The 17,196-nt window shown below is 41.1% G+C and overlaps 1 protein-coding gene across 1 annotated transcript in view; it reads right to left on the bottom strand.

Moving 5' to 3' along the window:
- Window positions 1-15,189, bottom strand: part of LOC117438821 (serine/threonine-protein phosphatase 6 regulatory ankyrin repeat subunit B-like) — a gene marked incomplete at its 5' end in the record, with an annotated part of 39,735 nt that extends 24,546 nt beyond the window's left edge. Inside the window, 4 exon segments of the mRNA XM_034074202.1 lie at window positions 10,474-10,585; window positions 11,550-11,630; window positions 14,259-14,399; window positions 15,121-15,189. Coding sequence (XP_033930093.1) covers window positions 10,474-10,585; window positions 11,550-11,630; window positions 14,259-14,399; window positions 15,121-15,189 — 403 coding nt within the window.
- Between the last annotated feature and the right edge of the window lie 2,007 nt (window positions 15,190-17,196).

Genomic DNA, 17,196 nt, shown 5'->3' with positions numbered 1-17,196 from the left:
CATGTGTAGCCACCTCCAGCTTAAAATGTTGTTCTTCTCTTATATAAGACAGCTATAAACAGGATGGAGCAGTGGCCAGCTCTGATTTCTCTAGTCAGTAAACAAACTAGAACAAAATCCCATCGAACAAACCCAAGCACTGAGCCTGCTCCTTTGCCTGCCTCCTAATCCTGGCCTTTCCTCCAAGTCCATAAGGCCAGCACAGCAATCTAATTTAATCACTGTTAATTGCATTAATCATCACCTGCTGCAATTCCAGGATCAAAATCTTACCAAAGGAACACTTCCCTAAACCTGTCAGAAGGCTCCAAAAGTCTCCTGGAACAAGGCACGTAATTATGAAAAAAACCACACAGAAAATTGACAAAATTAAGGCTCTAAAGGAACAAATTGTGGGATTGAAGAGTCCCTCACAAAAGGCATCGCCATGGCTTAGAGTTAAAGCAGCTTAGGCTGATGCAGACAAGGCTTAATGAGCTTACTACTCATAAGGCTGAATGTCTCCATCAGAAAATCAAGCGTAAACAAAATCCCATGGTAAAGCCAGTAGCTCTCAGATACACAGCCATGCAGCACAGGAAGGGAAATTATAAAGGAGAGCAAGAGAAGGAAGATTAAAGACACAGTACTCATAATTTTCCGGGATGCCTGATCAAGCACTGCTTCATAATGATTAGAACTAAGACATATGAAGCACAGACATCATGTGCAGAGACACAAAAAGTACCAGGTCCAAGTTACCAAGCAGCTCTCCAGTTTCACCAGTGTTTCTATGATTCTGAGAATGTGATTGTAGTTCATTAAATATACTTGTTATAAGAAAACATAGGACAGTGTCCTGGGGGGGGGTGGGCCTCTAGCTCCATACTCTTCCATCTTAGAGTAAGAAGCTATCCACAGTTGCATGTGTTTTTACAAAGGTGAATTTATCGCTCAAAACCATTTGCTCTGACAGCCATGGAAGCTTAAATCCACAGAGACCCGCAGAGCAACCCAAGTGTGTTTGTTGTGCTGCGATACACACCTGCCTGCTAGAAGCTGGCCAATGCATTTCAGTGAAGACAAACAAATAAGCATGGATTCCTAACAGTTTATGGTTCCTGGTGGCTGACTGAAGCATGTCCCAGCATCTCTCATTGCTAAGTTCTGGTGCCACACATTGTGTCTGTTAGCTGATTACATTTCTGCATATTGACTGCCTGCAGAGACACTGCAAGTGAAATTGGTGGGCACTCCTCAGGTTATAACCCTTCAAAAGGTAAGGATACTCTCCTCTCTGCTTCTGAGAAATTCCCAGCATGCCCCCTTCACTTCCTGTAACAGTGTATTTAATGTTGCTTGTAATTATTCTGTAAAGGCTTCTTCACACTCAGAAACAGGAGCTTGAATGCTTTGGGAGTTAGATGCAGACAAAGTTAAGATAAAACAAGTCAATTACTCTTATTGTTACAAACTAATAGCACTACAAGGCTGCTATTATGAACTGTCTTCTCTCCCCCAGCTCTGCATGAAAATCAATAACTTCTACAGCTCTCACAACTGTATTTGTACAGTAAGGGTTTTTATAGGCATAAGAGGATTTACTGCTCGCTTTTATTCTGCAGTTACAATAAAGGATCATATAGCAGGATATGGTGTGTGCTTCCTCACCACCTCCCCCATTTTTTTTTTAATCATATGACAGTTAATGAGTCAGGATACTTCAAACCACAGACACTAACACTGGGTGCTATCTGAAATCAGCAGGGAGAACACCACATGTGATTCTGTACAAGCCCTCATGCAGCCACACTGTGAGACACAGCCTCTCTACTCTGCTGTCGTGAGACCCCACTTGGAGTATTGTGTGCAGTTCTGGTGTCCTCAACATAAAAAGGACATGGAACTGTTAGAACAAGTCCAGAGGAGGCCACAAGGATGATCAGGGGACTGGAGCACCTCCCGTATGAAGACAGGCTGAGAAAGTTGGGGCTGTTCAGCCTGGAGAAGAGAAGGCTGCGTGGAGACCTCATAGCAGCCTTCCAGTATCTGAAGGGGGCCTACAGGGATGCTGGGGAGGGACTATTCATTAGGGACTGTAGTGTTAGGACAAGGGGTAACGGGTTGAAACTTAAACAGGGGAGGTTTAGATTGGATATAAGGAAGAAATTCTTTACTGTGAGGGTGGTGAGGTACTGGAATGGGTTGCCCAGGGAGGTTGTGAATGCTCCATCCCTGGCAGTGTTCAAGACCAGGTTGGATGAAGCCTTGGGTGATATGGTTTAGTGTGAGGTGTCCCTGCCCATGGCAGGGGGCTTGAACTAGATGATCTTAAGGTCCTTTCCAACCCTAACTATTCTATGGTTCTAAGTGCATTGCTGGTAGTTATGTCAAAAGTTTCCTCTAACTACCACTGAAGCAAAAGTGAGTGTTTTACCATGTTAGTAAGGCAATCATTTCTACATTCCATACTTCTGCACTGTTAATGAAACTCTCTGGTGCTATTAACACTAATTGTAAAATGGCAAACCATTAGATTACATGTGTATAACCTGTAAGTGGCCTTTACTCTGACAGGTCATTAAGAAAATAGCCTCCAGAGATTTTCACACATGCAAAGAGCTGATCAAAAGGCAATTAGGACAAAAGAAGTAGTTGGGCATTGCCCATCTGCCATAATTGCACAGCAATGTAGCTTATCACCAGGTCATTCAGAAGTGGGGATTTGTAACGATTTTTAATGTCCCTTTCAGAACGGAACACAAATACATCAGGCAGGGTGTCACTTTGAGTCTCATCTTCCTTAACAAATTGCCACAGATCATTGTCTCTACTGGGGGAAAACATACCAGCAGCAGCTTCTTTTAAATTAAGGCTTTTCCAGCAAGTAGCAAGCACAAGACTGAAGATTCTCATCAGTTGTTCCAGGTGAGACAGAAAACGGTAACAGAATTAACCTCTGTAGTACTTTATACCAGAAAAGCACAGTTTTAGATCTCAAAATTAGTCTTGACTGAATAATCCAAAGGTGAAGTGGTACAAACATATCCTCGTGGGGACAAGGAAGCCTATAAGCTTTCTCCCATATTTGTACATAGAAACGATCACACTACTTTAATTTGATGAGGTTAACACCAGTACACATCCTTCACCCAGTGTCTGATAAGTTTTCCTAAAAATCAGGCTTTAAAAATCAGATTAATCAGTGTTCACATCAATTTCACTCGTGTGTGTAGATTATGGGTGAAGTTAACATAATGTAAGCAAGAGAAGTTTCACAAGAGTTTGGGTAGACTGCATCTGAAGAAATCTGTTAGTTGTTCCATGCAACTCTTTCAGGACAAAGTTTAAATACCCAATACCCTACCAGAACAGTCACCACCATGCAAACAGGACACTTACCTGACATGTAAGAGAACACTGTTTGAGTCTTTAAATATATCTAAACCTCAAAATTCAAGCAGACCTCCAGGCCACTGGCTGTTCTCACGCAGGACACTAATCTTCTGCTGGAGCTCTTCCAATTCATACAAAATCATTTCATATTAAACCATATGAGTGCCATACTCAGTGGGTTATAGAGGAGATTCTCACCCAGTGAGTATTTACACAAAGCACGACAGCTCCAAATGAGAGCAAGAGATCCTACCCAGTAGCAGCCCGCATAATGTGATGGTCACTTCCTGGGATGTACAAGCCCAATTTCTTCGTCAGTCAGAGCAGAGATTTGAACCTGTAACTTTTACACTCAAATCATGTGTCTTTCTGGCCAGAAAGTCTACCTCTGAGGTTCTGCAAAGCCTTATACGTTGGTTTAAGGACCCTCCATTGAAGCTTTTGTAACTTCTCATACAGTTGTGTAAAAGATACAGGAAGGCTTTTGAGAAATTACTACCCTTAAGAAATTTCCTCTTCAGCTAGAAAATTTGGGCACTGGTGAAACACAGTGACAGCCACTGCTCAAAATGTGCCACTCGATGGTATTTCTGCTACTCTCCTCTCATTTGTGCCTCTACACACAAGTGCTTTTTAAATTTAGACCCACTTGAAGATGTGTAATTTACATCTCTTCTCTGAGCCACTTTGAAACTGGCCACAAACTTCCAGAAAACACACAAGTGTTGGTTCCATTTCACATTGCCAAATGCAGTTACTTTAACATCCAGAGAAGTGTCATGCCACTCAGGTACGTGCACTTGACTCACACTCCTAACACTGACTGAGGAAAAGCAACAGACTTTCTAGCAAAGCTTAAGCCTGTAAGCAACAGCAAGAAGGAATTCTAATGGAAGTAGGAGCAGCACACATGCAGTTGCTTGAAGTACATGGCATGCTAGTTAAGAGTTGTGATTCTTCCTCAGGCTTTATCAGAGTGAATGCAAGGACTGTGAAATACTAAGAAGTTCAAAGAAAAATGAAAATACACAACATGCGATCATTTTTTATTTACTCACTATATCCAATGGAGTTTTGCTTCCAATCTAGTTAAAAATGTCAATTAGAACAATTAAAGACAGAAGTATTTAAGTATAATGGTAATCTGCAAGTGTTTCTAGGTTTGTTTCTTTTTGCATTGCTTTGTTTTTCCAGTACAATAAACTGCATTACAAGCACTGCATGAACAGAACCCTAAACCAAGACCTGATCCAGTGTACACCCATCTCTACCTATCAATAGAATACTCCTGAAGCAATGAGACTACTGCCTACTGCAGACAGCCTCTGTGAACAGATACCAGCCGTGTTACTTTGGAAGGGAGAAGGGGAAAGAGGAAAACAGTAAGAATGCTTGAGATGAATCTACTCAATGGATGAAATACAGACACAAAATACACACACTGGGGGAGACCTTGCCTGATGAAGTTAGGTTGCTTTGTAACCCCCAGATACCAACAAACCAATGACAGTTTCCTTTTGAAAGTCTGCTCATGCAAGCAAACATCTTGCCTTGTATAAAATATGCTTGATTACACCTCTAAAATCCCAGTGCCCACAGCTCTTTTTAGCTATACAGTCTAATGCAATGCCATATGCCACCATCAAATGCCCTTTTCATTTGATTCAGTAGATCTGAGAGTCAGATAATCTTCACACGTTTACATTTAAACACCACACACACAGATACACAGACAAGTATTTAAGGCAACAGCAGAAATCCATGATTTCTTCCAAACTGAAGGAAAAATGTCTCCTGCAGTTCTGCAACGGCCCTGTTATTCTCTGTCAGAAGACAGCAGACAGAAGTGCCTTGCTTTTCCACCCCAGGAAAATAAATACATAAACTAAAAAATAAAGACCAAATCTGTCAGAGGGACAAACTAAAGCTCCAAGATGCCAGGCAACACTCCTGCCCTACAAGCCAAAGTGCCAACAGGGTGCCAGAGCAAATGGTAAGTTCCTGCACTCATTCACTTCACAAAGCAGCATTAGATGTCTAGAAAATGTTCTTAGGTTCAATATTACCTGGTTTCCAAAACATAAAATCTAAGCCAAACTGCACTGCTATAAGCTAACATATATCACCATACCTCGCATACCAGGCTCCTACTGGTTGTTTAACTAGTGGGTATATTTGGCACTAATGCTGACATTGAAACTCAAGTAATTAAATGAGCCTACCGTGATTCAGGGGGTTCTAGGACTAAAAGACAAATTAGGTTTATTATTTTCAAGCATTAAGTTCCTAAGCTCTTTTCCTTTTTAGAACCACTCGAGTTAATGACCTTGCACTTCTCCACTAACAAAGGAGCTTCCACGCGGGAAAAGCTCTTATAGGTACAAAGTCATTCACTGCATGAAACACTATCACCACTGGTTTTAGAATAAAACCTCCCTTTGAGATATTGGTCATGGGGATGGACAGGCCTTTATGGAGGAAAAACACAGAATGTATCCTCAGAATTAAGAGATTTGCATCAGAAGGAGGTCTAGGGACTGTCACTTGGACAGGCATCTGAGCCAGATCCCTACGTGGCTGAAGACTTTTTAACACCTGCCCCAGCCACACTGGTGATCCACTCCTCACTAATAACCACTGTCCTGCTCACAGATGGATGAACGAACAAACTCTTGCTGGTAAGAGACACATATAATTAGTAGCAGCCACATGAGATTTATGGCTTCTGTGATTTCAGTTCCTCCCCAGGTTAAGGAACCAAGTGCTCTGAAGGCAGTTTAACTATTTTCCCGTGGCAGCAGCCAGTCTAATAAAAGGTGTTTTCCTTCTCTTCAAACCCAGCCTCCATGGCACAGCCAAAGCAGCCTTCTGCTAGCAAGAAATCTCCCTCTGCCCCTTCTGCCTGTCACATACAGCTGTGAAGATCACTGTGCTTCAGGCAAGCAGACTGAAATCTGCCTTTCCTTTTGGACATGGTTGCCAGTGAAACCATGCTCTCCTCCCAACTTCTAATGAATTAGCCCCTGTGCTGATCTGATTTCTATTAGCCAAAAGGTGAATTTCATTTGCTGTTTAAATAAAGAGCAGAGTAAAAGAAAAAGAGAAGAGATTTCACTCCAGCAGGCAGGCATTTCATTCTGTTTGCCCTAACACTGCACAGAAACCTATTTTTGCCAGCACAAAGTGCTTGACTGGCTCTCCAGACAGAACTTTAGTGTGAAATCACAATTTGAGTTTCTCTCTGTTTGCACCAATAAGGATTTTGTGATAAGAGATCACTTCAATGAAAAAAACACCATAATTTTATTGCTTCCAAGGTAGCTTGGTGATGGGATCAGCTCTAAAACACCAGCTAGCGATCACGACCGATATCCCTGACTACCCACCACTGAAGAAGTCAGTGCTATGCTAACCAAACGTGAGGTTATATTTAGAGGCAGGGAAGCAGATGGGAGTTTCAGCTGCTTGCGAGCACACGTGCTCACCATTGAGCCTTCATGAATGGCTCCTTACAGATGGAGAAAGAATTCCAGGATCTGCTTCCATTCTTTTTAGCAACATCACGTCATTCACTGCAGCGCAACAACCCACTAACATCCCAGACAACCTAAAGGTCCTCCAGGAAAAAGGAATCTGTCATCGAGCTCCTAATTTCTCCTAATACCTCTCCTCTTCCCAAGAACTTACAGCTAAATTCCAGCCAAAGTATTGGGCTCACAGTAAACACATTGGTCAAAAAATGAAAATATATTATCTGGTAGATAAACCAACCTTTCCTAAACGATCCGCAAACACACAGGTATCTCATCATGCTGAGAAGCTGTGGTGCTTAAAGCACAGATCAAATCCCTCAGCAAAGGAAAGTCCACTGGATCCTGCATCTTCTTCTGCAGACTTTCTTAAGTGAACATTTATTTAGAAGTAAGCTATTTTAAATACCTCTTATAAAAAAAGCAGGGAAAAGAGAGGAAGCAAAGTTAATGTTATAAGGTCTTTGATAAACTTGACATATTCTGGAACACTGAAATAATTCCCTGACATTTTGCCTAAGTACAGTGTTGTGCATGTAGAGAAATACTAGTAACCATTATTCACAAAATCCAACTTACTGTTGCACCCACTTTGCCTGAGCTTTGATCAGAATTAAAATTTGGTATCTTATGTGACCTCTTTCCTCTAAAAGCTTTATGCCCATAAAGAACTGTCTTGTTCTAGGGAAGATAATTCCTAGATATTTTCCTCTATGAGCTATCAATAATATCTATTCAAGGGATAAATCAGTAAGATAACAGTGATTTTGGCACTGAAAAAAATAATGCTTTTATTTCAGTAATCCTGCCTGAAAATCCTCTTCAGGATGGAAGGGATTGGAAGTATTTTAGGAGTATTCTGTATGTCAGAATTCCTGTGATGTGGAATCGTGTTTCAAAGTCAGCACTTTTATGACAGATATCAATTTAAAAGTCATGCCTAGAAGCAATTAAGCCTTACTGGATTCTTCACTCAAATATGAATAACTAGAGCAGTTAAAGTACTGCTGTTAATAGCTACCAGAAATACAGATGACAAAGTCCTTGTCATAGGTGCACTACAGAGAGCACAACAAACTGTGACCAAGCCACCAGTCAGCCTCACAAGTCTACCTGCATCAGAGAGTTACTGCAGCTTTTAGACAGAGGCTTCAAAGAGCCGTGAATCCATCAAAACCAATTTGACTGCATTACAGGATTGTGATGTCTATCAATGGCAATGGTTTATCAGATGAAGGCAAAATCAACAATTAGCTTAACACCTGGGAGTCTCATGTTGGAATAGGTGATAAACTTAGGTTAGAGGATTATTTCCATTTCACACCAAAAGCACAGTTACCTTTCAGCTACTGAAGACTTTGGTCTTGACCCTTTTGCCATCCTGAATCCAAGCAATGCAAAGAGATCAGCATAAAGGTGGTGTTCTGTATTAATTAGTCATTATTAACAGATATAAAGTTATAAAACTCAGGACTTGGTAACTCACTAGAGCTAGGGAGCAACTGCTCACGCAAACAAAACAGAATCACTTTCTTCTGACAGTAGGTGTAAAGATGGTGGGTCCTTGTCCTACTGTTGATAGAGCACAAATGCTTTCTGGTATATTTAACTTTTGTATTCCAGAGATAAAATGAGATGTCTGTCAGCCTCTAAACACCAATGGCAAAATCCCAGTCCACACAAACCTTTCAGGCAGACACCCTAGTCTGCAATAGTGTTCCTTTGCATGCAAAAGGCTAAAGTTCATAGCAGTTTTCTTCCACGGTGTACACACGAGAGCTGTATGACTACAACTCTGGAAATTATGCTTGACCTTGGGTTTCTATACTGCAGCTGTAGTCACAAAGACAGGAGACTGACATGGTAAAACATTGGATTTCTGTGTCCAAATATAGAACACTTGCTGCACAGCTGTCTCTAGGCCACAGTTTGCATTTCATCCTCCAGAATTAAAAGAAAAACCAACACCTCTGACAGGCACTGCATTCCCAGCTCTTCCTTTTGTCTGGCAAGCCTAAACAACACTGGCACTTGATAGGAGGAGGTCATTGTCTGCAACTGATCTGTTGCCAGACAATGTGCACAGCAACAAGTGAAAGGAGAGGTGACCTTGCTCTGTGCCTGCTCCATGCCTCAAGGCACATGGGGACCATGATACGAAGGCTGAAAGAGAATTCCCTACTAAAGATGCTTTCATGGAGGTCCCTGCTCATGCAAGTCATGTAAGAATCTGGTGGTAATGTATGGGTAAGGTTTTAGTACAGGTTGCTGTAGCCACACAAGTGTAGACTTGTACACAGCAGAGAGAGGGCTACTCTATATATATATGTACCCTTCAAGTATCAAGAACCTTTCCTTTTGATCCAAATGGGCAGCAGGTTTAGCAGAGAACTCTTTCATCCCCTGGGGCAGAATCACAAGAGATCAGTTCAGGTAGAAGGCTCTGAACAAGGAAAGGCCAAATTTGCTGCCACAAGCAACAAAGGAGCAGTGATATTTTAAGTGTCCTAAATATACATGCTTGCAGGTAGGAGCCAAACAGGTTGAACATCCCACCTGACATTCTGACCCAGCGTGTAATTACAGGTTGAGGTTTCCAAGCTGCTGCGACCCTGATGTAGGCCAGCTGCAGTATTTCTCCTGCAGTGGCAGGAACGGACAGCGCTGGTACATGTGGTGTGAAAGCAGCATGTGCTGTGCAGAGCTCCTTTTCAATAATTAAGAACTTTGACTCTTCAACAAAGAAAGAACGAACCAAAGAATATAGAACAGTAACCAGCACACAGTGTTCTTACTAAAGCAGATCTATACAATACTCTAATTAGAGCTCTTCATTTTTTAAGCAATTAAAGCCCGTTTATATGTGACACAATAATTTTGGGTCACCCTATATATCAAGCAGTGCAGTTAACACTTATCTTCATGACACTTCCTTTTACAGCTCACAAACTTCTAAAATCCATGCTATACCTCTCTCAAATCCAATTTTTGGCTAAAAATATTTGGCTTCTTATGAGATGCAATTTCTAATCATTCAGGTCCAGGGTATTAAAAAACAACAACCACACTGAGTTACATTACACACAAGGTTAAGCTTGATTATGGTAACTCTATCAATGCTGCTATTCCTTCACCAGGGGCAAAAAGGCATTGCAGGTACACAGCTGACAAAAGCTATTTACTCTCAATTTGCAAGTCAGATAATGTGCCAGGTAAATAAGGCACATATGCTGCCATGCACTGGGAACTATCCCTTACTGCTAGCACATACACATATACTGGGAATGTGTTGACGACAGTTAAAAGTAATTTGAGCACACATAAATTCCACCAAAGACAACATTTAAACACCAGCTTGTTAAACAAGGACTGGATTATCAAGATGAACACATTTCTAAGATCCATTTGGTTGCATATGTTTGAGTTTGCTGCACCATATTACATGGTTTTAACAGATTTCTGAATGCCCAAAGAACTCAAATAGTAACCGTCAGGGAAGTTCATAATACTGGCATAGGCACATGTATATCAGCAGGTAAGAGACTTCTGAAACTGCCAGAGCACTCACCAGTTCCAAACACTGCCGGTGCCCATATGCAGCAGCATAATGCACAGTGTTGTACCCCTCTTTGTCTTGGATGGATGGATTGGCATCATTCTGTAGGAGGAACTCCAGACACCTGTGGACAATTCACTAGTGTAAATGTGAGCTCACAATATATAAGAGACTCATCCCTCACTGCAGCCAGGGGTGACCCTGAAAAGTGGCAGTTAATTCTAGCAGCACCTCAGATTGCGTTTCACCAACAGATCCTCACATTCACCATTATTTCAAACAGAAACTCCCCACTCATCTTTGAGGATGAGCTTCATAAAAAACAATTTCAACCTAAGTTTTGCAGGTATTCTAGATTACAAAAAGTATTGTCTATAACAAAGGCCAAAAGAAAACTACACAACTCTGTACCATCATGTAGAACTGCTACAACTCATGTAAAAACTTGTATCAAACCACTGGCCTCCAAACATGCCCTATGGCCAGCTGAAAAAACAGACTTAACTGAGTTGATTTCCTGGCATATATGTACATAAACACATTTTCTTCTCTGTTTGGTTTTGTGTTTTGTTTTAAATCATGTGCTTTTCAAAGGATCCCTTATGTTCCTGCCCTTTTTCTTATAATCATCATGAAACCATTTTGTTATTAGTTCTGTCTTCCATAGCTTGTAATTTGTGGTGAATGTAAGGCTGTCATATGAAAAAAAGGGATTTTTAAAACAAAAACTAGATGAAAATGTCAATCTGAGTAAATGCATCGAGGAAGCCATTGGCTACTTCCTTTTGCAACATACATACTCAGTGCAAGGCATTAAAACAAGGCAGCGCATGATACTAAAGAATTATGAAATTACTGAGGCAGTGCATTTTCAGCAGCGTTTCAGCAACAAGCACAGAAACAGAAATGTTAGGCACTATGGGCACAGAGAAGAGTGTAGAGCTTTTTCTTCAGGTTAGCCTTCACTAATGCCAAGCATTGTGTTTAGCAGAGCAATGAATGAGCAAAAGCAGAGTGTACAACTGCAGCCCAAAGCAGTGGCATTCTCCAGAAATGAGGTCTAACTGCTTTACTGGCACCAAACTTACAATGCAGCTTCTTTTTCCTTCATCTCAGTGGCTCTTTCAAGTTCTTCAGCATTTTCATGGGAGTTACCTAAAATATTCTTTCTTCTTAGCATAAAGGACAGAAAAACGCAACTTATTTCGTAAGTGTCATACCAGTGATTCTGATGCAGTCTGCCACCCATCCCCAACCTCCTCTGCAAGGAGCTCACCTCCTCCAGCCAACAACAAGAATTACATACATTAAATGAGTGCACTGCATGGGTCTGCAGCTGATGAGTTTTGCAAGTTATGGAGACAACTACAGTGTGCTAGTTTATTGACCTGCAAACCAATGCCAGGAATGAAACAAGAAAGAAATCTGGTCTCTATCAGAAACAGTTTGATCATCGCTTTCTAGAGTCCTTCTGTTTCTCCCACAGCAGTGTTGTGCATTTGTTTCCTTTGCAGAAAGGAACTCAGGACTACCAAGCTTGCTTCTTCTGCAGTAACCTGCTAGTTCTCTAGCATTTAGGATTTAGAGAAACTTTAACCACTGATACCAAACTGGCCTATTTCATTCTGCATTAGCTGGGTTGCTGGCTCTTCTTCACTTTCTGTGAATCATCTTGGAAACAATGTGTGCATCTTCTGGTGAGGTTCTTCAGATTCTTCAAAGAATGTCTTCTTAGCCTCTCTTCATACTCCTGCACCCTCCTGGATTACTTTTGGCACCTCTGCTTCCCAGCTGGATGGATGGCACACAGAACACTACATTTGTGATCTCACAGTCGTAAGCTTTCTTGGCCCCTAAGGCTAATTGAGAATATGTTTACAAACTGCTGTCATCATGGACTGGTAGCTTGAAAGGCTTGTAGAAGGACAGCTTGCTAATTTCAATCCATATTACATGCAAATTCCAGACTGGCTTCTGCACAACGTAGAACCGTACATTCCTTCTTTACTATGCATTTTCCCATTAGTACTATCAAGATCTGACGTTCTTCCTGTGGGTGCTAGCAATAATGGGCTGTTCTGCAAAAGTAGGGTCTGTCTGATGTCCACTGACTCAGAGAAAACTTAATTACTAATAAAATAACTCCCCTGAATATTAACATTGTAAACTCATAAGCAGCACTCGTGCTATGCTGAAGTCCTGCCTGCAGCTGCTTTCAGTTAACTACAGATGTGTGACATCCCAGAAGATTCCCTGCACCAAGCCTTCTTGCTCACACCTGCCCACATCCAAAGTTAAATAATTATGAAGATTCTTTGGGCTGAGACTGCTTGACCTGGGAGTTTTTGCCATTCAGCAGGAAAAAAAGATATGCTGACCTATAAAATCATGGGCTGCAAATAGCATTTCATCTGTGTAACAAGACTTCTTCCAGAGCATCTCAAACTGGAAAAACTAATGAGAAGACAGCATCACAACATCAGATTCAATTCAGGTTTGGACTATGAGGCAAATAAAGGCCATATAGTCCTGACAATGTTCAGGATGTGACTAAAGCAAGCTTTTGTTTTTAATTAGTTATGGAAGTAGATATATCATGAAGTTAACCAAGAGCTTGTTTAAATGCAGGAACTTCACCTACAAGAGCCAAAAGCTGAAAACCACACACTAAATCACCACTGCCAACATCTCAAGTAACACCTCTCCTGAGCAAGACAGAATTAGAAACAGCCAGTGCTGAAAGCCTTCCTACAAGCCTACTCTGATTGCAATGACAAGCACAGACTTTGAAGATCCTGCTGCCTTCTTTCCAGCACTGTTCAGGTTTGAGGGTGATAAGGAAGACATTCTTTATATCACAGCAAATGATGAAGAAGCCACCAAGGCTCTGGTATGGCATCCAAACCTCTACCATAAAGTTAAGCCCGAGTTTTCCTGTGAAGCCTCGGTGGCTTTCAGATGGTATTCTGCTGGGAATAAGCCAGATGTATTTTTACCAGACCTCACTACAGAAGAAACCTTAGCATCTAGAGGAATGAGAAACATGGGATAACCTACAACAAACACAGGCCACTAACTGTTTTAAGAGAGAACTAACAGGATAACTGAACTTAGAGTATGTTATAAGGACGAGATTGTCAAAATATGCAACTATCTGGGATTTAGGAATTGCAGTCTCTAACCACAGGATTTCTAAGTGTTGCAGCTGATTTCCCCCTTCTCACAAGAAGAGCACTGCATTCTGCCAAAGGATATTCCTCAGTCCTCTCTCTTTTTAAAGTCTCTGAAAGCAACCTGTTTGGCCAGGGGGAGCATTTTTATCAGCTCTGAGAGTGGAGACAGACTCATGGGTAGTTCTACCCCATCTCTTCAAGAAAGCTGTCAGAATGGCTAAAGGTCTTTCTGTCACTGCAGCCCACCTAGGAAAACCTCTGCTCCTGTCTCTTGCTCCATCCCTTCTGAGGGACTTGCAAAGCAGATGTAGAAAATTCTCTGAGCTTACTCGTGTGAGGAAACCACAGAGAAAAACAGAAAATGTGGTGCAAAATAGTTCATTAGGACACTGTGGCTGCAAAACTGTGGGTTACATCAAAAGTAACTGAGCTGAAATGCCACATCATCTGGGGATCTGGCATATAGTCAGAGCAACTCAGTGTGGAGCTATGCGTACATCTGAGGGAAATTCCTTTGCTAGAAGGATCATTTTTTGGCTCAAGTGAAATAGCATCTTGAAGAGAATAGAATGACTCTAATTTAGCAGAACACTTTAAACAAGGAATACAAAGAAGTTTCCTTACTTTCGGTCTATGTCAGAAGCAGCAGCATAGTGCAAAGGGGTGCGTCCCCAGTCATCTGTTTCATTAATATTGGCTCCTGTTGTCACCAGTGTCTCAATACAGTGGAAATGACAATTTGCAGCTGCATAGTGCAAAGGTGTCCTGCAACATAAGTGACAATTTGTTACCTCGTATTCCAATATGCACCACCAAGGATAAGAAAAAATCTTAACTGCTGCAGTGCTACAGATTTGCAGCAGTCAGTATCTGTGCCTTGTGTTCCTGTGATGAAATGCAAAGTTATGGAAATTTAACAAAACACTGTGCTAATAGGAAGTTTTGGTGCTCCTATAAAGCCTAATAGGATACACATCATCAACCTGTGCCTTCCAAACAGCCTATTTCCAGTCTCTGCTGTTGCTCTGCATACATGCCACTTTCTTCCTGTTGGGAAGCCGAGCAAAGCATGGTGTCCCTCGCAGCATCTTATTTAGATGGCATAGCAACACTTCATGTGGAGAAAAAAGCCCCTCAGAGAGGCACGTCAAATCACAGCAACCCTCCCATTGTAACCAGGTGTTGTCTTGGGCACACAAGCACAAGAATTTAGGCAATGAGAGAAGCAGTAAGGGAAAAAATAGACCTGTGATATTTTTAAACCAGAAAACTCAAGAGGGTGGGATGGCTTTTATGTATTTAATGAAGTCTGCACCTGTCTGTCTGGCATATGACTGTGGCAGCAAGAGTTCTGCAGGGAAGGCCAAACTCCTACTTTATTTTACTGTCATTATTCATTGAAGATATGATTTCCAGACTGACGCAAGTTTTTCTTCCCAGCCTTCTAGATTCTTTTCTTTTAAAATGAGCTTCATCATTTACTTACCTCCCACATTTGTCCTTCTTATTAAAATCTGCTCCACTGCTTTGCAAGAGTTTTATACATTCAACATTACTGGAAAGAGAAGGAAAGAAAACAAAACATGAACAAACCAGAAGTTTACATCTGTGCTGTCCCCTGCCTTCAAAATGAGAAAGCTCCTCCGTTTTGTATTATTTGCCATGTAAAACCAAAGTAGTAGAGCCAAATGCAATGTGAAATTCAATCCAATAGAACATGAAGCTTTAAAAAGTTAATTCCTTTTTTCTAGAAAACCTTTAACTTCCCGTTTGCAGAAGAAAAACAATTGCTTCCCAAACAGAGCACAGTAACTGTGATGTGAGTTCGGTGTGTTTGGCAGTCTGCAATGGAGCTGTGTGCTAATGCTTCCCGCACTGAACTGGCATTTTAGAAGAGAATTTTAGGAGGAAGTTGTTGCTAGCTCATAAAATGCCAGTTCAATAATGAAGAGGTGACATTTAACGAATTCCACCCCGTTCAGCAAAGCAGTCAACAGGAATCACTTTGCTCAAATCCTGTTTACTTAGTGAGAGTTAATCACAAGAGTTCCTCATAGGGAACTCTTTCTGTGTGAGACTGATTTGTTGACTATTGACAGATTTAAGCACATCTCTAAGCGCTTGGTGAATAAGGGGCATAGCTATTTGAAGTTATTGTCATATAAATATTGCATTTATATAAGTGGATGAGTTGGACTCCTTTGTATCTGTTGAAGGCATTCACCACATCGTAGCTGCTTCTTTCATCTTTAAAGCGAGGTGATTTTTAATAGAAAACAAAACAGCTCAACTCTCACATCTTTTGCAATGCAAGCAAATATATATATATGACTCCAAGCCAGAAAATGGCATAAAGAAGTGCAGCACTTTCCAAGACTCCCTGTCATTCTCAGGGACAATAAATCATTGGTGTTCACAATCAGATGAGCAGGCCTGTGAAGCATGTTCTTTTCCTAGTACTCATGCAACTCCCGTTGATATAACTGGAGTAACAGCATGTGTCAGGAAAAAATGAATTCCTTGTCTATAGCTCCAGCTCCAGGAAAAAAAGAAGACTGGATGCAATATATTGGCATATGTTCATCCCTACTCTAATTTGCTATGCATAAAATAGCTACAGAACACTCACCACAATGTACTAAAAATAAAAACACTTGTTTGTGATGACAATTGCAGTAAACCACTGGAAAAATATGGTTTATTTTTGTGAGCCACTTTTGCCTCTTACAAAGCCTCTCCTTTTCTTTCAGACTTCCAGGTTGTTTTTTCTTATTCTTTGGGGTGCAGCCTTATTGAACTATAGCATAATCATCTCCATCCAAGCGACAGTCATACCCCGCTATTAAACATCAATATTAAATGTCAGAGAGGTATCAAGAAGGGTAACACCATGAAGATGATAGAAACAGTATTTGGACCACTTTTATTATATTTTTGTAATGATAAAAACTTTGTGATACTCGTTTTGGTTCACTGAGAAGAAAAACCAACTTCCAGAAAGACCGCCAAGTGCTTGCTGTGGATGACCATTTCTGCTTGCTATAACCACAGAGAATCCAAGCTGGGTTGTAGCCAAGGCTCCATTTCAGCTGTTTACTGAGCCATAAAGTACTCAACAGAAGAGTCAAAACCCAGTGCTTGCCAAATGCTCTGTCCTTTTGCTAGGTTAACTTCACAGCACTCCACTGACAATTACTTGGAAATATTTAAACTAACTGGATGCTACATTTACAACTCAAATTGGTGCATTTCATTTTTCATTTGTTGCCATTTCTGGCCTCCCAGCACTTATCAGGAATGCATCACTCTGAGAGAACAACAGTTTTGCTTTTCCAATGTGGAGGTTGAAGGTTATTGTTTGTTCTGGGTTGGTTTAGTTGTTGTTTTGGTTTGTTGTAATTTCTTTTAGTATCTTTTCAATTTGCACCTGAAAAATGGGGAAGAAGGAGATGAGCTGTATTCGGACTCCAGGGTTTCAATATGATGGGTACTATCGCATTTTCAGGCAAGAACACAGTCCAAAGGTGGATGCCAGGAATAACTCCCTACCAGCAGCATCGCA

The sequence above is a fragment of the Melopsittacus undulatus genome, unplaced genomic scaffold, assembly GCF_012275295.1.
Source record: "Melopsittacus undulatus isolate bMelUnd1 unplaced genomic scaffold, bMelUnd1.mat.Z mat_scaffold_654_arrow_ctg1, whole genome shotgun sequence".
Lineage (NCBI taxonomy): Eukaryota > Metazoa > Chordata > Aves > Psittaciformes > Psittaculidae > Melopsittacus > Melopsittacus undulatus.
Note: the sequence above shows the minus strand (reverse complement) of the source record. Positions and strands in the feature narration are given on the sequence as shown.